General features: G+C 32.2%; 2 protein-coding genes across 2 annotated transcripts in view; both read left to right on the plus strand.

The window, feature by feature from the left end:
• Window positions 1-3,211: 3,211 nt before the first annotated feature.
• LOC123657086 (cytochrome P450 9e2-like) lies at window positions 3,212-16,800 on the plus strand. Its single transcript, XM_045592673.1, has 10 exons — window positions 3,212-3,420; window positions 6,908-7,062; window positions 8,900-9,016; window positions 10,914-11,119; window positions 11,425-11,560; window positions 13,741-13,821; window positions 13,900-14,118; window positions 15,588-15,682; window positions 15,923-16,091; window positions 16,586-16,800. The coding sequence occupies exons 1-10, from the start codon at window positions 3,212-3,214 to the stop codon at window positions 16,750-16,752; spliced, it is 1,554 nt and encodes a 517-aa protein (XP_045448629.1). The 3' UTR covers window positions 16,753-16,800.
• Window positions 16,801-23,846: 7,046 nt separating this feature from the next.
• LOC123657087 (cytochrome P450 9e2-like) overlaps window positions 23,847-26,854 on the plus strand; it is a 36,264-nt gene continuing 33,256 nt past the window's right edge. The window contains exon 1 of the mRNA XM_045592674.1: window positions 23,847-24,108. Coding sequence (XP_045448630.1) covers window positions 23,900-24,108 — 209 coding nt within the window. The 5' untranslated portion in view covers window positions 23,847-23,899. The remainder of the gene's footprint in view (window positions 24,109-26,854) is intronic.

Below are 26,854 nucleotides of genomic sequence, written 5' to 3' on the forward strand. Positions count from 1 at the left end.
GAAGAGTGTTCTAGGCAACACAGTGTCTTTCTGACACTGTCTAAATTGTCTGCAATAAACGGATTAAGGCCAGTGATGATTATAACTACTTGTAATAGGAGTTCATATAATTCAAAAATAACAATTCTATCAAGAATCCGTACCTCACCAAACACTACGATAAATTTACTAAGCTTCTTAATACTCGGTAATGTTTGCGTTTTGTTCCTGGACTAATAATGTTTAATTATCAATACTTTGTAACTAAATAACTGTCAACACATTATTTAAGACTGTTATTTTAACCAGCAACTATCTAATATGCTAGCATTCATGGATTCGATGCCGCCATATTACAAATATTTGTATGGACTATATACATTGTGCGTATTTCTGGATCTTCGGTACATCATTCACATCCTCTTATATACCGTTAAGTATGCGACTATTTTACTAAAATTTTATTTCAATACTTTAGTAACTTAATGATTTATATATTGTCCAGAGTACTATAATAATCTATGTTTACCTGAAATAAAAAAATGCATTAAACTAGTTCTTATTAGCTAACTCTTATTAATCTGTGCACACATACTCTGTGTCCAGCTGGAGCGTCTCACGCACTCGTGTTACGGTTTTATTAGCATTATATAGTGACTCTCAGTGAGTAACAGCTTATTAATGAGTAATAAGACCTTTACGTAATGAGCGAGTTTTGCTCTAACGTGGTTGTGTAGGCCTAGTAACTTCGTCCCGAAGATTTAATTTAGTAAGACGTTAAATCATAAACTTATTTTATTACTAGGTTTTACCTGCGAGTTCCTCACCTCCCTTCTTTCGTTGAAAGTTGATAGTTGAAAGTTGAAAGTTGAAAGTTGAAAAGTGAAAATTGAAAGTTGAAAGTTGGAGGTGTTGGAGGTATTGGAGGTGTTGGAGGTATTGGAGGTGTTGGGGTGTTGGAGGTGTTGGGGTGTTGGAGGTGTTGGGGGTGTTGGAGGAGTTAGGAGGTGTTGGGGGTATCGGGCGTTTTGGAGGTGTTGGGGGTGTTGGGGTTGTTAGGGGGTGTTGGGTGTGTTGAGGGTTTTGGGGATGTTGGGGGGGGGTGTTGGGGGTGTCGGGGTTGTCGGGGGTGTTGGGGGTGTTGGAGGTGTTGGAAGTTGGAAGTAAACAAAACAACAGAAAATTTAATGGCACATTTGATTTCACAAAAAAGTTTATATAGGTCCACGAAAACTACTTTTTTCGACACAAATCTCCATTTACCAAGCTGTACTAACTAAGATGATGGTTTTATCAATAACTGCCGTATCTGTGATACTGTAAACAGGTTTCTTGTCAGCTTGTTAGATGAGTCACAATGTTTTTTTCCTTATCTACTAACTTAACCTATATTTTCCCCTATGGACAGACTTTGTTATGACTAGGTTGACTGAAATTATTGGTCAATATTTCTTTTAGTTGCAAACTTAAAAAATGTACAAAAATTTGGGTTATAAGTAAGGGGACTAAAATATTTTTATTTTATTTTACAGCACGCTTTAATATTTTCTTGAAGTCTATTTGTCGCAGAATTCTTCGTCGGGAAATTATATCATATGGACCAGTTTTTGATACTCTACTAAGTTTGTGAATTTAATTTAATATTTTTTTATTTTTTACAAAATTTCCGATATCCCTAAAACAAAACCAATTCGCTCTTATTTTCTATCTCTTCGGTTATGATCATCCAAATAGTATGAATACATATGTATACCTACTTAAACCGTATACATAGTAGTATTATTCTACAAATGTACTTGAAACTAAATCAGCGTAGTCACCATTCCTCGGATGACTTGTGATTGTATTGTGATCGATGTCGGGGTCTCGTTCATATGACATATTTATCTGCTTCAGAAAACAATTTTTACGACTCCTTCCTTACAGGGAGTGAGTTCGTATAAGAACGTTAACATTAATCATAATCGCTTGCTTATAAGAGTGCCAAAGATTTATCTTTTCTTCGCTCGTAAACTTTTCGATAACAATATTGGGTGTTCATTTGACATTGTTTTCAAAATTTATTCGCTATTAACATATTTTGTGATTCAATTCCTTTGTGATACATTGATCTTATTTTTATAATTGTTACTTTGTATTTATTACAAATTACAAAGCTTCGAAGCGAATATTGGTAGCATACAGGTATAATTTGGTATGCAACTTACTGCTTTAGTACTTTAAGTAAACTCATAAAGGTTCACATTGTCCTCTATAATAAAATACGTAAAACTTTTATGTAAAAAAAAACCAAAAACAAAAAACGTGGCAACATATTTATACCACATTGTCGAATCGAACTTTTGACAGTTATAAAGGATTGCCAAAAGCCAGCCTTTCTTATTTTTTAGCTAGTAACATACGATTGATTTGTACACTTCCATTTGCGTTTATAAATATTTAACTTTTGATATATAAGTATAATAAAACGAATTCGCATTTAACGAACATTCGTTCAATTTCTGTTTCTACCGCAAACAACAAAAACACTATATTTTATTGTCCTTATAGTTTTAAATACAATTTAATTACAATGAACCGCGTCACTCCGCTGTGGTCAAATTTAAATAGACCGTTTCACGCAAAAATTCAAATTGAATGAACTTTTCGCCTGTGTTAAATTTTAAATGAACGTAATATATTACTTTGTTTTCATCAACAGTTTTAAAAAGATGAATATGTGACGGTATTTTTAACACATTTTATAACCACTTACCCTCTAATTATGTAATTATGTTTAAAGCTTATTTATTTTATTTGATATGGTGTAAGCATAAAACTTTATAGTATAAAATTCAAATTATATGCTTTATCCAATAGCAGAGTATTGAATAAAGCGAACACATAAGAACTGGAACAGCGAGAAATATCTTGTGCTAAATAAAGTAATGTTATAATTTACTTATTAAAGAAACGGGAGTGAAATCGTGCGAAACAACGCTAAGATTGATACTTTAGACCGTTTAGCTACAGCTATATATAGGAATCATAACAAATTTAATTTATGATTAAAATTGTTTTAATAATTTGGTCGAAGTCGGAATAAACTCAAGTAGATAACACACAAACTTTTTTATTTTGTTTTTTGCTTTACGCTTGTATGTTATCTACGCAGTTTCTCCTCAACAGAGGCAATCAACTCATATACGAGTATGATATTGTTTTGTCAGTACGAGTTTGGCATTCAAACAAAATGATTGTTGAAATAATAATATTCTTACTGACAACACTTTTAATTTATTTCATATATGTACATAAGTGGATACATAAATATTTTGATAAAAGAGACATAAAATACGTACCTGGTGTTCCGATATTTGGCAATACTTTCAAAAGTACGTTTGCGTTTAAACATATTGTTGAAGATATAGATGCCGTGTACAAAGCCTTTCCGAATGAAAAGTAAGTCTATTCGATGTTTATTTGTTAATTTACTGCATACTAGCTATACCCGGGCGAATAATTTGCACTAAGTATAATAATTATCACTTTACAAAATTACAAAAAGTATTTTTTTTTAATTAAAAGAAAAAGACAAGTTTATTTATTTCAATATCACACACGATGGTAATGTGCCCCTGATGAAATTGTTCTTTTAAAAACGCTCAGCTGATATAATTGAACCAAAAATGGTAAAAAAATTTGGTTTACTCCTGCAACTAGAGTCCGCAAACACACAATACACTGTATTGCAGGAAAATATCTCAGAAATACTTAGACCCAGGCGAATAGGGTAACCTGGTCTAGGAATAAAAGTTTGGTATATCAACAAAAAAAGTATAGTCTTCCTGTGACTTCCAGTCTGTCACAGAGGAGAAAATGTTTTGTAAGTCCTTCAAGCCTCATATCACTATTTAGAAACGGTAGTCTTTTGTGGGGGTTACGTAGATTTCAGTACATACTGATCATCTCGCAACCTTTTAAAGAAGAAGGTTAACGATTAAGTTTTAATAACACATAGCTCTGTATGGAATTTGCGGCTGCAGCAGTAGCTATAAGGTAAACCGGAGTCAGTATTTGTCTATTGGACTCATAAGCTACATAAGTTCATACTCTTGCACATTCTAATCAAATAAAGAGCGAAATTTTTACGTTATCTCTTGGCGTTGATCGTATTTACACTCGATGTATGGTTTAGCCAACGTCTTTGAAAACGCAAAATTTTAAATTGTTTTTACAAAATAAGTGCACTTTTGTCACAAAAATACTTTCGAAATGGTAAAAATATTTAAGATTTTTACCTTAAAATAAGAATAAAAAATATTAATAATTCTTAAATTTTAGTAATTTGTGTTTTCGTTCGGATTTTTTTTTTACTTTTTATCTAACATACTATCCAACTAGGCCGCAACAACTTCTAGAGGGAGACCGACAGGAGGATTCGAGTATACCTAAGTAATAAATAATATACCTAATGTTAACATATATATGTATATATATATACATGTGTCTTTCTTTATATGTGTCTGTATTTTGGTGTACATTAAGAATAAATAAATAAATAAATAAATATATATGTACCTACACAGAAACGAAAAACTAATCGCCTAGCGTTGTTTGTTTACACGTGAAAATAAAGCCGATTTATTTATATTATTTTTATTTTTTTAAACACACGTATGATAATACCACGAGGTTTTGGTACATTTTACATTGCTATATTCATTTACTTGGAAATAAGTTATTTTACTTCGTAGGTTCGAAATGCTTGAAGAAAAAAATCTCGATATCGCCAATGTCACGTAGAATGGAGAATACACGAAAAGAAAGTTCTAGTTTTTAGTTTTTATTTCGCATTCTGTTTAATTCATTTAGTGCTTCATTATTGCAAGGCCCATCTTAAATATTGAGGTTGTATAGTGCACTGTATTCTTCTTGTCAAGCCCTTTTATTTGATACCCATATTGGTGGGATTGATAAAAAATTGTTATCAGACATTTGGTAGCGGTGGCCAGCTTAGATTTCAATTTTGCATAGTAAATTGTATTCTACTTGTTGAGACCTTTCATTTGATACCCATGTTGATGGGATTGATAAAACCTAAGTTATCCGCCATTTTGTAGAGGCCGCCATCTTGGATTTTAATTTTATATAGTACATTGATTATACTGGTTGAGCACTTTCATTTGATACCCATATTGATGGGATCGATAAAACCTACGTTATCCGCCATTTTGTAGCGGCCGCCATCTTGTATTTCAATTTTTTATAGTATATTGTATTCTGCTTGTTGAGCCCTTTCATTTGATACACATATTGATGGGATTGATAAAACCTACGTTATCCGCCATTTTGTAGCGGCCGCCATCTTGGATTTCAATTTTTTATAGTATATTGTATTCTGCTTGTTGAGCCCTTTCATTTGATACCCATATTGATGGGATTAATAAAACATAAATTATCCGCCATTTTGTAGCGGCGGCCATCTTGAATTTATAATGATAATGAATAAACATAATTGTATTGTCACCAAAATCCAAAGTGTATACAAAATTTCAGATTAATCGGTTGACAGGAAGAGGGTGAAATTTGAATTACTAAATTTGACCCAAGAATAAATAATAAATAAAAAAAAAATAAAACAAACGGGGTGAGCTAAATAAAACCGTTTAATAAAAAGCATATTTTATTTTATTTTTATTTATTTATATTTTTTATTCGCTGGGTTATCATTGAACTGTATTTGGCTTATCAAGAACGTGTATTCTGTTTAAACACATACAAAGTTTACAAGGCAAGCATAATTTGAACCCTCTATTCATATGCCATAATATTAGCTGTGGAGGTAATTGCTTTATATTCACACTACGATCAGTTTTCCGGTTTAGATACGTAACATGTGAAATATGTTCATTGACTATACTTATGTCTAAAATTTTATAAAAGGATGTCAAAAACCAACTAATTTCGATCAAGACATTTATTAGACGCCGTAGTCTTTTTGTAAACTGTGGATTATCAATAGATAAACCACATTTACCTTCAGACGGCGACGTTCCAGGCACACCTATTCTTCGAGTTATCTGTTAAATTCCTAAAAACAAACATTTTACTTTATTCGTTACTTAATCAAAAATCTCACGTTAGTACCGACGTTGAGCCTAAGAGACCGCGTCGTTATTTCAAACCGACATAGCTTATCGAAATTATATTGAAGGGATAAATCTAACAACTTGACAACCCGCTGTGGCCTCACAGGCCCCACGTCAGTACTTAAAATCTAAAGTTTACATATTACACTTGCCGCGTTTCCAGTTACTTTTTTTAAGCTAGACTGGACTTGCTACCGGGTGTCTAAATATGAGCGGTGATTATTTATCATCAGTTATAAAAAATCTTCATTTCCTGTTTAAATAACTAAAACATATACACTACTTAACTACTTAAGATTTACAAAATACTAAAATCTATTTAGCATTTAGATCGGATATATTTAACTTTATATTACCTTTTCGACCCGCGATTTCGTTTGCGTTTGGCACTCCTTTTACTAAACCGATCAGAGAAGATAAGGATACCAGCTGAACCGTACGCTTAAAGTTTTCTGCACATACCCTTTAAGCTATTTGGACCTAGTAGTATTAGTTATGACTGAGTAAGCGAACCAACAACTTTAACAATATTTTCAGAGGAATATTTATGATATCTCCTTACAAAAAAGTGTCGAAAGAATTCTCATCATTCTTCGCTTCAGCCTGTAATATCCCACTACTGGGCATAGGCCTCCTCCCCATGTGGGAGAAGGATCGAAGTCATCATTCTAAGAGTAAAAAACGAAAAGCTCATTATTAATCGTAAATCAAATCCTAATTTCCTTGTCACATGATCTTTTCACACCCTGATTTTTTTACCCAATTTGAAAATGTTTAATCTCTTTTTACATTCTCAGATATGTGGGATACATCGAGGGTAGTACACCCATTATCATGGTAAGAGATCCTGAATTGATCAAGGCTATAACAGTAAAGGATTTCGATCATTTCGTCGACCACAAGGTGTTTTTCTCTGAACCGCTATTCGACGATAGCTTGCTTATGATGAAAGGTAAATATGGATAAAACTAATATCCTACATACACCAGTGCTTTTAGCCTTTGCAAATGGTAAAAAGTGAAAAAATTTATAATAGGATGAAACCCATTGGTAAAGGAAGAGAATACAACGAAAATGAAAGAAACAATAAATTGCGGGCGATCTGAGGTCGGGAAGTGGTAGGGAAGTGGGATGGGTTAAGGGTAAAAAATGGTTTATCTCGATTTCCGGCTAAACTACAAGCTCTATGGAAAACGTTAAATAGCAAAGTTGAAGATAATAAAAAGATCTACAATTTTTGTATTTTCCCCCTTTTTACATAACCTCCAAATTCATGTGAAAAATTCAAAAACTAAGCTTTTGGTTTTTTATTTTCATCCTATACTTTTTTTACGAAATTTGGTGAACGCTTACCTTATTATCCAAATACACTGTAATTTTTTTGATTTAAAATATTTATTCTTTCACCTTATTTTGACCTCAATATCGAAAAAGACCTTAATTTTTAATTTAAAATTACCACGTCAAAATATCAGCTTTTTTAAAAAAGGCATTGGGTTTTTTGTTCGTTTAAATCTTTACTCTCTGATGGTGTCAAAAAAACATACATTACCATGGTAAACGCTCTTAAAAAATGCGAAGTTTTTATGTTATTAATGCTAAGAAAGCGATTTAATATATTCCAGACTAGCCGACCCGTGCCCATTTCGTTGGGCGTTAATTATTATTATATTAACCAAATAACATACTTTAAAGAACAAATTTTATAGCACTTAAATAAATAATATGTTGCTCTAACGCCATCTATTAAATATCGAGAAAACGTCGTCGATAGACTAAAATAAGACTAAATTAATAACGTCGAAAGACTAATAAATTATTTTCTAATAGCGATAGATGGCGCTAGTTTATTTACCATTATATTTTAATCTTTTTCTTAGTTACTAAATTTTTTGTTCAATTACAATAAAATATAACCTATATCACTCCTGAATAGTGTAGCTTTCTGTTAGTGAAAGAATTTTCATGATCGGATCAGTATTTGCGAAGATTACCCCCTACATACAAACAAAGTTATAAACTTTACCTCTTTATAATATTAGTATAGATAATTTCTGGACTAGGAAGATGAAATTTATCAAACGTCTTAGCGCATATTAATAACCATCTGACTTATTTCTTTAGTAGTTTTGGAAAAATCCATTGCGAAATAGCAATCGCTTGAGAAAACAAGTTCTACATTTTTTTTACTTAACATTGGTACTAATATTTTTTTATTTATTTTTTTAATAAAGCTTATATAAAGCTTATATAATATCAAACAACATAATTAAGTTGTTAATATATTATTTTACATTTATAAAAAAAATTCCAAGATTATTGAAAATTTTACATAACAACTTCAGAACAAATTTATCGTTGTTATTTCATCTTCCTATTTCAAAATAATATATATGCATTATATATTTTATTGAAAAGTAACATCCACGAGCTCAAAAGCCCATGCCTTTTGTTAAACATGCATTATAATAACCACAGGCGATTTATAATTAAAACTACAAATCGATAGTCCTGTGACTGCCAAGTAAAACTAGGACGCTGTCCGACGCTGACGGTTTTTTACCTTAGAATAATTCTGTGATGAAAACAGTATACACATAATTCTTTCATTCACAAAATGTGATTATTTTGATGAAATCTATGTTTATACATACACTTATTTGCTAGTTACCATATAATTATGTCCGGGGTAATATGGGCCGGATGGTTAAATTTTTTAACAGCGTTTATGAAATTTTAATAACCACTGGTATTTTATTGCTACATTCATTACCAACCTTTTTTTGTAGGTGAGAGATGGCACGACATGCGAACTACACTGAGTCCAGCTTTTACTAGCTCCAAGATGAGAAAGATGATGCCTTTTATGACCGATATCAGCGCCAACATCATTGAATACTTACAAGGTAGGTTATGTACCTTATAAATTGCACTTCAATCAAAAAGAAACAACATTTTAACAACCATAAAATGATAATAAGTTGGATTATTTCATTTAATCTTGCAGATAATGATGATGATGATGCACAGATTGCTCTGATATTAAAATGATAGGAACGTAAAAATATTTGTTGTAAAGCATTGATTACTTTTTTGAATTTTGAAAGATTTTCTTTTTAAGTTACACCTCAGCCTCTTATATCCCAATGCTGGGCATAGGCCTCTTTTCCCCATGTAGGAGAAGAATCAGAGCTTAATCCACTACGCTGCTCCAATGCTGGTTGGTGGATATATTCCCTACTATGAGTAACGATCGCTATCAGGTGTAAATTATTACAACCGGGACCGATGGCTTAACGTACTCTCCGTGGCACAGTGGCGAGACCCACAAGGGCTGCACGAGCATCCAGACCACGGCAAACATCTGTATGGCATAATACAAAAGTTTTGTCATGTGCGGAGATCGAACTCGCAACTGCTAGTGCTACAGCCACAAACCAGTGCTGTGACCGTTGCTCCAACGCGGCTTTTTTAATATTAAACAAAGACTTTAATTGATATTTAATTTATAGTTCGATGTATATAATGTATAAAAGTGTGCATTTTATGGCACATTAATGTATTGTCATTATAATATAGCCTTCTAGAAGGCGTGCAATTAAGAAGCAGCACTTATTCGATGTCGCCAGCAGCAGTGACAAATGCAACTGGCTAATGTTTTCGTAGTCGTGGATTCTATTCTTGCCCGCAATAAGATATTTCGTATAACGTTCATTGTGATCTGGGCATTTTTGATTCTCGATACAGAATCGTCATCATACTGTAGATCTTCAAGTGTGAAACATTTATTTACTGATTTTTACATCACGCAAAATATATTCGGATTACTATTTTTATATGTAAATACATACCTATCGCTATGACTTTTAATCGACTTCAAAATAATTGTGTTTGCTCACAAACGAAAAAAAATGACTACAATTTACATCAACAAGTGATTCAACGCAGGTAGTCGAAAAAAATGCCTAAATTAAGTACAAGTTATAAGGAATAACTAAAAAACACCTCCACCTTTTTAAGCCACTTAAAAAAAGGAGTAGGTTCTAAATTCAATTGTATTTTTTTAATTGAAGTCGGTATATAATATTAGATTTACATATATATATATATATCTTAATATATATAAATCTCGTGTCACAATGTTTGTCCTCAATGGAGTCCTAAACTACTTAACCGATTTTAGTCAAATTTGCACACCGTGTGCAGTTTGATCCAACTTAAAAGATAGGCTATATTTTATTTTGATATATTATGTTATTATTATATTTCAGAAAAAAATAAGGTGATACGAAGTTTGCCAGGTCAGCTAGTATATATATATATATATATATATATATATATATATATACGGTAAATGGCTTTTAACTGTGGTCTCAATATTATATTTAATTAATAATTTTTAGAGCAACATATTATAATACACACTTAGGTCCTGTTACACCGGTTGTGAATAACGCTATTTGACAGATTACGGTATCTAATAGATAAAAGTTTTTGATGTATTATTCTTTTTTTACCACTGACATCCACTATGTTTAAAAAATATTTATATTTGCAAAAAAGAGTCTAAAAGTTGTAGTTTATTAACTAAGAAGAACTAGGTCCTAATGGTCTAATCAACCTCCTGCTGTTAAATGTGTGATGTTAAAATCTATTCGTAGCTTACATGCAGGATAAACTTTATTTACAACCGGCAAAACCAGCCTTTAGACTCCTTTTTTCTTCGTTCTAAAATGACAAATATACACACATGAATAAACTAATAATTCAATATTGATCCAACGCTTCGTTGTTATTATTTAGATCACGTTAACGAGGATATCGACGTCGAGGACCTGATGCGTCGTTACACCAACGACGTGATAGCATCAGCGGCTTTCGGTCTTCAAGTGAACTCAGTGAAGGACAAAGATAACGAGTTTTACAAAAGTGGTCAAAATTTATTTCATTTTAACGTCTACCAACGATTTATTTTCTTTATGTCGGCTACGTTTCCCAAAGTTACTAAGGTAAGAATTGTCATTATTTCCTTATTATTATTACATACTTTTTTGAAGTAAAACTTCTTTACGCGCGCTTGACTTGGGAAGTAAGATGGTGAATGCGTGAGTGTTACGAAAAGTGTGACTGGGCGAGGTGAACGGAAGTTGAGAGGGAGATATAAGTTCGTGATGATAGAAAGAGAGAGAGATACGTTTCGTAAATTTTACTTCAGTCGTGTGTTCTAAGGCACACTCTTTTTTTATTTTATTTTTATTATTTCACAAAAGAGTTTCAAACTGATATGTTGATTACATCATTAGTATTTTTTTAGAAATTGGGAATAGAAATATTTCCCGCAAAGACAACGAACTTCTTTAGGAACCTCGTGTCCAGCACTATGGAATATAGAGAGAAGAACAAAATTGAGAGACCAGACATGATTCAACTTTTGATGGAAGCTTCTAAAGGTGACCGAAATAATATTGTCATCACTATCATCTCTTCAGCCTATCACAGTCTACTGCTGGACATAGCTGGAGGCCTCCACAAGTTCGTTCCAAAAATAGCGCGAACTTGTGTGTTTTGTCTATTGTCAGAGCGCTAGTCAGTTGCTAGTGGTGATCGCAGGGCCCGTCTTCGGCCTATGTATTTGAAAGTCAACATATTGATGATTATCCCGCTATCACTCGGTTTTTTAAGTTCCACGGTAGTAGTAGAACTGTGTTATCACTTAGTCACCTCTTACGACACCCACGGGAAGAGAAGGAGTGGTTATATTGTTAACTGCCGTAACCATGCAGATTAATTATTAATAATATTGTAGCAAAATTCTATGTTTTTAATCTATATTTACATTTGTAGCTATTCGAATGTAATGAATTAGTTCTCTATTTCAAATTCAAAAGGTCTAGAATATGTATACCTGTATTCACATTACCCATCCACATCACCAGCAGCTGGCCAAAACAGTTTGATGAGCGCTTCTCTAGGGGTTTGTGCTTATCCGTGTGTATAATCGACTCCCAGAACCAGAATTCATATTTTAGTAGAAAATGTGATTGATTTATTAATTGCTTATTGTTATTACTGTGAATCCTCTCATCTGAGCTTCATCTCATGGACTCTGTTGCGGGCCAGCTTATTAAATGCAACCGTCCAAGCTTTTCGGCCGCCTGGATCGACTAAAAAAAGTACTGAGGGTCCTTGAGCTGTTTAAGATTGACTGTGCAGTTCGAGACTTCCTTGGAGTATGCATGGAGCAGTGGAGTACGATGACCAAATCAGGATACGGAGAGGTATTCCCCAGGGTGATTGCATGGGCTCGCTATAGTTCTAGTTGTCCTTTAACCCTCTAAGCACTCTTTTGGAACATTTTGGGACAGGCTTTCAGTTTCGTAGAGAAGGTACTAAGGTCTTCCTTCTCTACATGGAAAACCTCAAATGTCTGGCAACTAATGCAGCACGGATGCAGTAACTGCTGAAAGTCACCAAGGAGTGCAGCGGTTCCATCAAGATGCAGTATGAAGTAGATAAGTGAGCAGTCTTGCATATAGCCAGGGGTCGGGTGACTTAATCGGCGCAACTTAGTCTTCAATTAACATCCTTAAAAACCCTTTCCGAAGCTGAATCTTACTGGTATCTGGGTATGTCACAATGCAGAGGTGGACATGCTTATGTGGTGCATTTTACTATATTTTCATAACTTTTTACGATGTTTTTATAACTCTCCGCACATAGATAGTTGCAAGTAGAATATTTATTACATTTAATATATCAAGAACCCCACGTTTCTTACTCTTAATTGAATTATTCTCTTAATAAGTTAAATTATATTATAATTTTATTTTGAAGTTATTAATTATGATTGATTGTTCTATCTATTGTAACATAAACTCTTTGTAATTAAAAATTATTTTCTACTTTTTAGTTCGATTAGTTATAAAAGTGTGGTCTTTTTTAAACGATTCGATTTTTCAATTAATTATTTGCGGACATGTGATAGTTTTCTATTATTGATATAAACAATAAAAGAATAACTATTCCGCGCGGGGCGAAGCCACGAAGTTACGCCAGGCGAAGCGGGCGGGAAACAGCTAGTAAGAAATAACACAACAAGGTAAAAATGAAACTATTCTGAAAAAGTATCTGTCAACGTTGTGCTGTGCGGAATAAAGAGTAAATATGAGACTGAAGGGATGCGCAGGTCGCGCTCTAGCTTTATCTCTTTTACTTCCTAACAGAGGAGTTACGAAAGAATTTAGTAATCCTGGCGGTACTAATAAGGATATTGGGAAACTGCTATTGAATTATTGCATAGTCATCGGTCCTTAATATGTGCAAAGTTTAAAATTACTGAAACTTCTGGAAATTGGTGGAAATTATGCTCAAAGATTCCATGACATATATACATACATACATAAAACCCGAGCTAATAAAAGCGTCAATAATCACTGTAAATTTTTAATTTAAAAATGAGGAGCCGTCTTCTGAAGACTGCTTGGATAATAAATACTTATAAAATCAGAGAATTAGAATGACATATTTTTAAGATTTTTTTCTTCAATTCCGTAAGTCGTAGTAGTGACATTTAAGTATTCATAATTCATAAACTAAAAAATTTAAAGTGTTTATTTTGTATGATTTTTAGGTTCATTGAAAGTAGAAAACGAAGAAAACGACCAAGTATCAATCACTGAAGATACTTTCAAACCAAAATCTGTACAGAGAAGTAAGTAAACTATTTCAAATTTTATATGAAGATCATAGGATCTTTACATCAAGAACTAATTTTTAAGTGATTTTGTAGAATGGACTCAAAACGAATTAGCTGGACAAGTATTTATTTTCTTCTTTGCCGGATACGAAAGTTCCGCTATAGCACTCGTCATGTGCGTCCACGAACTAGCTATCAACCCTGACATTCAAGAGAAATTGTACCAAGAAATAAGAAAATTTAAAGAGAAATACGGAGATTTAACCTATGAAAATATAAACCATCTTAAATATCTTGACTGCGTATTGAATGGTGAGTAATTTACTATTTCAATTACATCAATTACAGCCAATTGCCCAAGTAGATATACTAATACGTATATCGTTGATCATCACCAACTTTCTTATTATGTAGTTAAAAAATTGTTTTAAACACCTGTACAAGAAACATAAATAATAAAGAAAAACCAAAAGGATAACTGACATAAAATAAGAAATGAATGAGTATATTTATGGACACAAAGAGGTGTCTCAGCATTATCTGAGTCCAGTGCATTTTTTTTTTATTATTTAATTCATTTGAACAAATAGTAGTTGCTACATTACAATTTTCACATAAAAACTATACTACATTGAGTTTAAATGCGCAACATTTTAAGTTGTTACAACATGCACGAAAATAGATGTAACACTAGTATTATTAAAAACATTATATCTACAAATTATACAATACAGATTGAGTATAATTAAAAATAGATGTAGTAAAGTTAAAAAACAAACATAAACAGCAAACAGAAAAAACATTTATAAGTAATTAATCCCTAGATTAATTAATAAATAATTAATTAAATAATTAATTATTAGATATACTATATAAATTAATTAATTATTAGATATAGGTACCTAATTTTTAGTTATACATTTCTCCTTAAGCTCTTAGGCAGCGATAAACGTTAAAAGATATACTGCGTGCCTGCGTGGCGTGTATGTGTATATAAATACTTGAAGATTTTTATGATTAAAGTGCGAAACGAGCCTTTTACTTAGACTAAAGTATTTGTCAAGACATTTCAATAGATCTTAGGATCTTCCAAGCTTAAGCGATTCCAAATCGTAAGTGGAAATCTAAAAATTTATGTTCTTAAACATTACCGTGATACACGCAGTATATGTAAGAATGTAATAGGTTGCTTATTTATTGATACGAAATGCAAATGGTTGTACAATTATTTACAATGTTTGTTAAGAGGCAAAGAAGAGACTTAAGAATAGGAAAGATGTTTTAAAACTAAGCAGTGCTTGAGATCAAGTTTCAATAGACCAGCGTGAGAAAAGAAAGCTCAACCCTTCTTTTTCATAGAACATAATCAAATAAGTATTGTAAGAGTAACTAGTGGTTTGATAATCAATCTACTTTTTAAAAATTGTTTAAACTTTGACATGGCAACGTCTAATAAATCAATTAATGCCGGCTGCATGCACGAAAAAGGATGACTCATTGCCCGCTACACTCATTGTCCCGTTGCGCTCATTGTACGCTTGCGCCGCATTATCTCTCTTCAACTCGTTTAGCCGTGCGTCCGAGGAGATGTTTTGTTATGACGTTGTTACGTTAAGCTATCGTCCGTAAACCAATTACAGACAATCAATTTTTTATGATTTCGTACAATATTTAAAAAAGATGGGGACTATGAAAAAGCAAGATATATCTTTGTGTCAAACCGTTTTCGTAGATTAAATCAAACTTTTTCGATGCATCGAAAAAACTGATTTTAATTTCAGAATCATCTAGAAAATGGCCAGCCGCTCTAATGGACCGTGTGTGTAATACGCCTTACGAGCTACCCCCACCGAGAGAAGGTGCAAAGCCTGTTCAAGTAAGTTTTCGATACTTCTATATTGTTTGTTCTTGTTCCAAAATTCTTAAACATAGTTCATCCATAACAAACATTTTAGTTTGTTGAAACGTAACGATTATTCGTTAGATTTTATTCCTCATATTTTTTCATACCGGGGCCTTATATGAAAATCGATTCTTAAGGACTAAATTCCAATACTTAACATGTAGCGTTATGTTACAATTTAATCAAATACTAATAGTACCAAAATATTTTCAGCTAAAACCAGGTGACATTGTTTACAACGTTTTGAACTCAATCCACATGGATCCAGCTCATCACCCAGACCCAGAAAAATTCAACCCTGACAGGTTCTCTGATGAGAACAAACACAACATCAAACCCTTCACTTACATGCCGTTTGGGGTGGGACCTAGAAACTGTATCGGTAAGAACCTAAAATATTATATATATACATATACATAAAGTCCAGTGAAAATTAAAAAAAAAGTCTGTAAGACTTCAGGACTAACAGGCTCGAAATTTTATTTTGTCATTTTCTTGCACATATTGTTGATGATCCATACATACCAAAATCGCTACATAATTCCTTTTATTAAAAAATATGTATTTCCTTATTTATTATATTATTTGGACGAATAATACGCACGCTCACTCTCACGCCTACATTGATGCGTACATACGAGTAGCTTGCGCACTCAACAACTAAGGTCGCCGCGCGCTCGTAGATTGCAAGATTGTTCATACTTCCCTTAGGATGAGAAAGTTAATTAGGCTACTTTGAAATTCAAGTAGCCAAACTGTCACGTGTGTCACTTACTTGACATTTCAATTATTTTACTTAAATCAGGCAAATTAGTTACTTTTCGAATTATCTATAATAATGCGTAATTACTTACCTATTTTTTGAATGTTTTTCAGGTTCAAGATTCGCCTTGCTCGAGGTGAAGGTTCTGGTATACAATCTCATACTGAATTTCAAAGTGGTCAAATGTTCAAAGACCATCGACCCCATTGAGCTGATACCTCGAGGATTTAATATTAAACCTAAAGGCGGATCCTGGGTCCGATTAGAACCTAGGGTCTGAAATTATTTCTTATTATCTTTAATGCATTAAAAGATACTATTATAATTACCTTTAAATATTTTACACATTTATTCCCCTATTAGTAGGGTTTTATTGAATACTCGATTTTTCCTGAATTCTAAAGAAATTTCAATTAAAATCATTTTGTCGCAAGGTAATACTTTACTGTACTATGATTATATATAAAACTTACACTCGATAACAAAACCCTTTTTTTATTAAACGGTTTTATTTAGCTCACCCCGTTTGTTTTATTTTTTATTCTTGGGTCAAATTTAGTAATTCAAATTTCACCCTCTTCCTGTCAACCGATTAATCTGAAATTTTGTATACACTTTGGATTTTGGTGACAATACAATTATGTTTATTCATTATCATTATAAATTCAAGATGGCCGCCGCTACAAAATGGCGGATAATTCATGTTTTATTAATCCCATCAATATGGGTATCAAATGAAAGGGCTCAACAAGCAGAATACAATATACTATAAAAAATTGAAATCCAAGATGGCGGCCGCTACAAAATGGCGGATAACGTAGGTTTTATCAATCCCATCAATATGGGTATCAAATGAAAGGGCTCAACAAGCAGAATACAATATACTATAAAAAATTGAAATACAAGATGGCGGCCGCTACAAAATGGCGGATAACGTAGGTTTTATCGATCCCATCAATATGGGTATCAAATGAAAGTGCTCAACCAGTATAATCAATGTACTATATAAAATTAAAATCCAAGATGGCGGCCTCTACAAAATGGCGGATAACTTAGGTTTTATCAATCCTATCAACATGGGTATCAAATGAAAGGTCTCAACAAGTAGAATACAATTTACTATGCAAAATTGAAATCTAAGCTGGCCGCCGCTACCAAATGTCTGATAACAATTTTTTATCAATCCCACCAATATGGGTATCAAATAAAAGGACTTGACAAGAAGAATACAGTGCACTATACAACCTCAATATTTAAGATGGGCCTTGCAATAATGAAGCACTAAATGAATTAAACAGAATGCGAAATAAAAACTAAAAACTAGAAAATAAAAATAGGTAAAAAAAACTTTTTAAGTTAAACGGTTTTATGTTAAACATACATTGCAATGTTTAAGATAAATGTACTAAAAACCAAAAAATAATAAAATAGATACAGTCGTGGGAATTATAAACATATGCATTAGACTAGACTAAAATAAAACCGTGGGGCACGTCAATTGTCTACAAATTATCGACTTAATGTGCGATAGAAGAATCGTTTAATTCGTCGTTAAAATAGGCAGTTGGCCCGCAGACGGTGAGGTAATTACTTACTATTTTCTTGCTCATGGAAATTCCAATAGTTATACACTCCATGTAAATAAAAGAGATGTTTCAACTAGTTTATCGTTGGACATTCACACTGCTGACTGGCGAGGAATCGTTTCACTGCTCGTAGTTTGTCTTTAATCGACAAAACATATGATAAAAGTACTACTCGCTCACCACTATGAAACCCTAAAACTCGCTTATAATCGAGCTTGCTAGCTTGTTTCCACATTCTAGCCCTACTTATCACACGTCCATCGTTGTCGGTTGAACAACTGCCTAATTATAGTGTAACATTACAAAACAAACATTTTAATCAACGATTGTAGACAATTGACGTGCCCCACGGTTTTATTTTAGTCTAGTCTATGCATATGTTTATAATTCCCACGACTGTATCTATTTTATTATTTTTTGGTTTTTAGTACATTTATCTTAAACATTGCAATGTATGTTTAACATAAAACCGTTTAACTTAAAAAGTTTTTTTACCTATTTTTTATCTATTATAGACGACAATTGGAACTTAGTCGCCAAGTTGTGTCATTATGAACTAGCGTAAAGTCGTGACTTTCGAGATTGTGATCTCGAATTTTGTTTGCGATATTTTGATTCTTACAAAAACGAGTTACAGACAAAAAAAAATCGATTTTAGACAATATCATTAAACTATCTTTACGTTAAATTTTTATTGAACTCAAAATAATCAAAAAATTTGTAAGCTAATCTCATTTTGTATATAAATTATAAAATATTAAAATAACAATTAATTTTATAAATTATTAAATAATATCTAATATAATTTTGGTTTCGTATAGTATTTTTATTTCTCCCTAAACATTTTCGTACGTTGTTATTTATTTTATTCGAACTTAAGAAGCATTAACACAAATTGTTAGAAATATTTTAAACTTGTTTCAAATATTTTTATGTATTTCATGTTAGAAGAAATAAATTTGGTGGAGGTCCGAAAACTTCTTTCTACTAAATATCTAAACTTCTTTTGTCTCAAAATTTTTTGTCTCAAATCCCTAAAACAAAACAACTTCACTTTTATTTTCTCTCCTTTCGGTTCTGATTATCCAAACAGTACGAATACATGTACCTACTTAGTATTATTCTACAAATGTATGTACTTGAAACTAATCTACGTAGTAACCACGCTCGGATGACTTGTGATCGTATTGTGATCGATGTCGGGGTCTCATTCATATGACATATTTATCTGCTTCAGAAAACAATTTTTGCGATTCCTTCCTTACAGGGAGCGAGTTCGGATGAGAACGTTAACATTAATCATAATCGCTTGCTTATAAGAGTGCCAAAGATTTATCTTTTCTTCGCTCGTAAACTTTTCGATAACAATATTGGGTGTTCATTTGACATTGCTTTCAAAATTTATTTGCTATTAACATATTTTGTGATTCAATTCCTTTGTGATACATTGATCTTATTTTTATAATTGTTACTTTGTATTTATTACAAATTACAAAGCTTCGAAGCGAATATTGGTAGCATACAGGTATAATTTGGTATGCAATTTTTGGTACTTTAAGTAAACGTATAAAGGTTCACATTGTTCTCTATAGTAAAATACCTAAAATTTTTATGTAAAAAAAAATTTAAAAAAATATCCATGACATTTAAAGTCACGTAAAAATATTTAAACCATTTGATTAAATCGAACTTTTGACAGTTTCAAGCGATTACCAAAATTCAGCATTTCTTATCTTTTTATCAAGTAACATAGTTGATTGATTTGTACACCTCTATTTGGGATTATAAGTATTTAACTTTTGATATATAAGTATTATAAAATTGATTCGTATTTAACGAACATCCGTTCAATTTCTGTTTCCACCGCAAACAACAAAAACACTATATTTTATTGCCCTTATAGTTTTAAATACAATTTAATTACAATGAACCACGTCACTCCGCTGTGGTCGAATTTAAATAGACCTTTTCACGCAAAAATTCAAATTGAATGAACTTTTCGCCTGTGTTAAAATTTAAATGAACGTAATATATTACTTTGTTTTCATCAATATACGACGGTATTTTGAACACATTTTATAACCACTTACCCTCTAATTATGTCATAATATTTAAAGCTTATTATTCATTTTATTTGATATGGTGTAAGCATAAAACTTTATAGATATATATTATAAATTTCAAATTATATGCTTAATTCAATACCAGAGTATTGAATAAAGCAGCTGTTAACTTTTACAGTTTTCGGTACATCTCGATGTCTTTTATAATATTGTCGACTACAATAAAGGGTTTTCCCATAAGTTATTCCATTTACTTAATATTATTCGCAAACAAGCGTACTGTCCGCCAGATGACAAGCGGTCACTATAGCCTATGAATGGATGCATCACAAACGCGTTGCTGACCCTAGCCCTGCTTTCAAAACATTTCTCTCATAGGAGCTCCAGCTGCTTTGCTCACCACAAGAACATAATACTACTAAATAGAATTTTAAAGTAAGTATTTTTTAGAATATATAAAGACATATTATTTCAAAAGATAACATGTACTTAACAGTTTTTATGTATTCAGTGATAACTTTGTAGAGTAACTGCTTCAATTGATATACAAGTGTTACGAAATAGTAATTTAAAATGAATATAAGATCTCCTGAGTGAGCAAAGTGGCTGCTATTGAAACATAAATAACACAATACAGCCAGTTCGAAACAGTTTACAGCGCAGTCCACACGAATGTATATTTTAAACAGTAAACTAACAAATGTAGAAGCGAACGCATGAATTAATTCATGAGGACATCTCTGTACACTTTGCTTCAAGCACTTGGTTGTAACGTTAATTATTGGCTGTTGAATATCTTGTTAGTTTACGTAACAAAACAATACGTGAATTTAAAATATATTTATTATTCTTTGTAATATTAATTTGATTATAAGTTTTTTTTTGTTTTAGTAAATTGTATAACTTTCATCCGGTATATAGTGTATTTCAGTTTACTAATGTTATAGGATTTAATTTTTCTTTTAAAAAGTATTGGGTATAATTGTAATGTAAAATAACATCTTCCAAGCATCATATACCTACAGCCTGAACTTTTAGTTATCTCTGCTAAATATAAATTTGGAAAATGTTTTTTGGGACTCGAGAGACACTTACTTTTTAACCGTGTTTACTGCTATTTCTAAACTTACCTACCACTACCAGGAAAGCAAAGACATTTTTACTATAAAAAACGTCTAAAACTTAATTCACTATGCGGTTTTATTGCGGGATGACGAATATATCGTAGAAATTGTTTTCGAAATATGCATATTCATACTAGAGGTATTGTTGGCGACGTTCCGGCTAACTTGTGTAGTTTAGACCGTCAGTAACTTAGATCAAGTAAAAATACCCTTACATTATCTTCTACAACTATGGCTTGAGTACATTTACTAATAAACAAATTAACATTAGCTTTATATATACGAGCGCTGCAACACTTTTAGCCATACCTATAAAAAGAAAAAAGGGATCTATTATAAGTGTACGGAAAGTGCATTTAATATTTCAAGTCTATTCTTAGTTTTACAGATCATATAGCGTAAAAGGTACATAAACTGAGGTAGGGTACTGCAGGGAATATCCCGCTCAAAATATGGAGCAGTACGACTGGGTAAGTTCCTCGACTTTACAAAAGATCACAGCTAAATAATACTGCTTTCAAGCAGTATTATGTTCCTATGTCGCAATTGTCATTGTATAACAAGTCTAGAATATATAGTGCTTAATTAGGACATAACAATTACAGACCATAAAACTACTAATGAAATAAACAAAAATAAATACATTTAGTTACAGTTACAAAAATAATCAATCTAAAAATTATGCACACTATGTGTGATTACTTTGAACTTGCAGTAGTAAACTACGCGTTGAATACGATATTTCTAAATTGTAACTGTATATATAAAATGTCAATAATTAAAACAAATCTTTCTCAATTTTTTAGAAGAGTGAATTCCAAAAAAAAAAGTAATGAATCAAACTATAGCCCAATTTCAATGAACTCCTGTAACTTGATACAACGTACATACAAATACTTCGTAGAAAAAATTGCTTTCTGTTTACAAAATAATCTCCAATCAACCCAAATAAACACACGAATCTATTCAAAATAGAATACCAAAACACAAAATACGGACGGACCTTGTAATCCCATGACCGGGGAACTTGATAACCAAAATTTTTTTTCCTTTGGGACAACGGTGGAGGATGATAGCGCAAACTGGACGTACCGAGTAATCATTTAAAACATTAATCTCTCGACTATCTTACGTAGCTAGTTATCCATTGCTAGCTTAAATATAATGGCTAGAAACGTTCATAAGCGTACTTCTCGATGTATACGGTGTACAAAATAAAATTGTTGAAGTAGTTGAGTATGTAGAAGGGACCCATCAGATTATAGAGGAAGTCATTCGTATTCGTGCAATTGTATTCGTTTGTACGTTGTACTAAACGGAATATTAGATAATACATAGCAATCAATTGTAAAAAAAACTGTTTGTTTTTAAAATATTTTGAATTGAAATACTTAATATCTACCAAGTTTATTCTTCTGTCCATTTTTCGTTTTTATCAAGTAAATGTTGTAAATTAATAGTAATAGCTGTAGCCACAGCTCATTCATTGTCTTTTTACCTGATGAGATACAAAAGAATACAGCGACGAAATATATATATATAGTTGATGTACCCTACACTTATTATTAGTGAAAAAATCCATATCACTCCAATAGTCTGCCCGTGAACCTCTTATAAATACATACACTCACTCGCACACGTGCTTTTTATATCATTAGGTCGGCAAACAAGCGTACGGCTCACCTGATATTAAGAGATTACCGTAGCTTAAAAACGCCTGCAACACCAGAAGCACCGCAAGCGCGTTGCCGACCCGATCCCCAATCCCCCCAGGAGCTCTGGTCACTTTACTCACCAACAGGAACACAATACTGCTTGAAAACAGTATTATTTAGCTGTGATCTTCTGTAAGGTCGATGCACTACCCCAGTCGGTCTGCTCCATATTTTGACCAGGAAATTCCTGCTGTGCCCTACCTCAGTTAAATCTACATCGTCATACATATACAATTAAGTTAATCTTTTGCAGTATTCTTGATTTTCCTTTGCTCCAAATTTTGAGTATGAGTATCGCAATAGACCGTCTAGGGAAATACCTAAGTCTTCTAGAAGATCACAGCTAAATACTACTACTAACTAAATAATACTACTGCTTTCGAATAGTGTGGTGTTCATGTGGTGAGTAAAATGGCCAGAGCTCCCGATGAGTGTGTTATACAGGCGTCTATACTGTCACAGGTCACGGTCACTGTTTAACGTTCCCGGTTCACACCATTTCAATATTTTTTTCGTATCGCCTTATATCATTTCTTAAGGAGTAAATTACAATAGGTTACAACTCACAACAATAAATACCAATGCTACTAGCATTAGGAACAGTGAGAAATATCTTCTGCTAAATAATGTTGGAATTCACTTATTAAAAAAAACGGAAGTGAAATCGTGTGAAACAACGCTAAGATTGATACTTTATACCGTTTAGCTGTAGCTAAATATAGGAATCATAACAAATTTAATTAATGATCATTATTTATTTTGTATTTTAATCGTAGTCGGAGCAAACTCCAGTAGCTGACATACAACTATTTTTTTAATTTTCCTTCGCTTTACGCTTGTAGCTTAAGCGTAATCTACGCAGTTTTTCTCAACAGAGGCAATCAACTCATATACGAGTATGATATCGTTTTGTCAGTACGAGTTTGGCATTCAAACAAAATGATTGTTGAAATAATAATATTCTTACTGACAACACTTTTAGTTTATTTCGTATATGTACATAAGTGGATACATAAATATTTTGATAAAAGAGACATAAAATACGTACCTGGTGTTCCGATATTCGGCAATACTTTCAAAAGTACGTTTACGCTTAAACATATTGTTGAAGATATAGATGCCGTGTACAAAGCCTTTCCGAATGAAAAGTAAGTTTATTTCGATGTTTATTTATTAGTTTATTGCATAATTCAAAATAACATTTACAACAATTACAATAATCAAATATCACTGATTTTACATTTCCTTACAGACAAACCCAGTCTGGAATAAAATAATTGATATTTTTTTATTACTCGTAATTAACAGTGTGCCGCTATAATACCATTTACAAAATATTTAGTTTTATTGCAAATCAAAAAAAGAAAGAAGTTAATTTATTTCAATTTCGGGGGGTTACGTTGATTTCAGTACCTACATCCTGATTATCTCCCAAACTCTTAGAAAAGAAGGTTAACGACTAAATATCACATAACTCTGTATAGAATTTGCGGCTGCCGCAGTAAATATAAGGGAAGTCACAGTCAATATTTGCCTATTGGACCCATAAGGTACATAAATTCTACTCTTGCACGCTTACCAAATTGTAAAAGAGCGAAATTTTTACGCTATCTCTTGGCGTTGATCGGAATTACTCCCGATGTGTGGATTGGATTAGCCATCGTCTTTGAAAACGCAAAAGTTTAAATCGATTTTACAAAATAAGTGCATTTTTGTCACAAAAAATACTTTCAAATTGGTAAAATATTTTAAAAATGGTAAAAATATTCAAAATGATTTTGACCTATAATTCTTAAACTTTTGTATTTTGTGTTTTCGTCCGGATTTTTTTACTTTTATTGTAATACCTGATATCAAAATTTGAGTGAAGTTAGCCGAGCTTTGTAAACAATTTCATGGCTTTGATATTGCATACCATTATCGGTTGCGTATTATTAGAACACATTACCCTACATGTAATGAGAATCTGCGTCTGCTGAGGCAAAAGTATTTACTGTGGATGCTGCGGCAACCCGTCATCATGTATTTACATATTTCACATATTAGAAACAAAAGTTACATTAACAGTACACTGTTCGCGATAAACTGAAAAACTACTTTAAAAAAATGTGTGGTTTTCCCTGAAGGAATAATTAGTGAGGAAGGTCAAAGTATAATAGGTACTGTGTAAATTATTTCAAATATGACAGTAACTATAAACAATGTTGCAATGTTGGACTGATTAATCAACCTTGGAGCCTTATCGAAATATATCAAAATTAATGTTTAGTTCAACTATTACTATTCCATAGGTCTACAGAAATGACATACATAGATTTATATTTTAAGGAAGCTGCCTGACCCTTTCTGATTTCTAAAACAATGTTACAATCCAACAGCTATTTAGACGTATATAGTACTAATCCATTCTAATTTAAATAAATTCGGTGCCGTAAGAATTTTCAACATAATTATTTACACCATAAACCTGATTTAAATGAATTTCTTAGGAGTTATTTCCAATCTAGAAAAAAAAGTGCACGAAAATAAGTCCGACGATCTCATTCGATAATGTTACTTGGTTGACATAACTACCCTCATGCCACTTCCTTGCTGATGTTAAGATATCTATGTGATTACTACGCCTCGAGTGAATCGCTAGTAAAATAATCATTAATATTTTAATAATATAGCAATTAAATTTAAATGTTATCAAATTTACATAAATATTTACAGATAACATTAACCAACGACTAATTAAACGACGATTGACCCATGATATCGAATGTTGAAATAGTATATTATCGTATTATATACCTAAATGATATAACACAAACATATAAAGCGTACACAGATACGAGAAGCTTTATCACTAATTTATATTGTTTTTATTTTGATTGTACCACGTGTTTTTGGTATATTATATATTATTGCAATAATGATTTACTTGGAAAGAAGTTATTTTACTTTGTATATTTCGCAATGCTTAAAGAAAAACAAAATCATTCATTCATTCGTCCATTCATTCGGATACATGGCTAGAAAAAAAAATATTCGAGTAATGTGTTCAGCCTGTATTGACATACGGTACCGCGAAATTGACACTGAGGACAGAGTTAGTCCACAAGCTTAAAGTTACTCACTCAATATATTGTGAAACGGGCTATGCTTAGACTCTCAAAAATAAAAAATGAGATTATCCGTAAGAGTACGAAATTAACCGACATATCTTGTAGAATCGATAAGTTACAGTGACGCGTGTCTCCACAAACACAGTGTGGGGCGTTCTCCGACTTGCTGGACCGATAATAGAATATATTGCCTGTGATGACTGAATGACAATTACGGACATCCTAGAAATTTTACGAAAAACTTTTACAGGCATTTGTCCAGCGGTGGACATGCTGAAGAGTACGAGGGAATAAATTTATTTACTACAAGCCCTACCAACAACATCTTTCGCTTTTACATTTTTGTCTCTCATATCGTCTCCCAGATCTTTCAAGACAAACCCAGTGTGCTACCTAATAGGTTAAACTCAAATTATCTACTGATTTCACTAAAATCAATTAAAAAAATTTCAACACAGAGTCCAACCAAGATAAAAATAGATAAAATAGTTTTGAATTCAGTGTCGTACTACAGTATAATACTGCCCTCATCTTACAAAAAACTATTCTGAATTTTTTATGTGAAGATTTGGACTTTTTATAATTTTATTTCAATTGCAGATTTACTGATATACATACTTGTTAGTTTTTTTTTATACTGTAACTCTTCGTTTTCTGAAGAGTGTCCTAGGTGACACAGCGTCTGTCTGACACTGTCTAAATTTCTACTACGTCTGCAATAGACGGACTTAAGGCCAATGCAATGAGTTTTTTCTGGACTCTGAACATAAATCGTTATAAAAAC

The sequence above is a fragment of the Melitaea cinxia genome, chromosome 10 (assembly GCF_905220565.1).
Source record: "Melitaea cinxia chromosome 10, ilMelCinx1.1, whole genome shotgun sequence".
Lineage (NCBI taxonomy): Eukaryota > Metazoa > Arthropoda > Insecta > Lepidoptera > Nymphalidae > Melitaea > Melitaea cinxia.

Bases quoted from the DNA above. Each gene is read 5' to 3' on its own strand.
- LOC123657086 (XM_045592673.1), top strand. From the start codon at position 3,212: ATGATTGTTGAAATAATAATATTCTTACTGACAACACTTTTAATTTAT. The intron at 3,421-6,907 runs GTAAGTCTATTC...TTACATTCTCAG, and splicing joins AAAGCCTTTCCGAATGAAAA to ATATGTGGGATACATCGAGG. The intron at 7,063-8,899 runs GTAAATATGGAT...CTTTTTTTGTAG, and splicing joins TAGCTTGCTTATGATGAAAG to GTGAGAGATGGCACGACATG.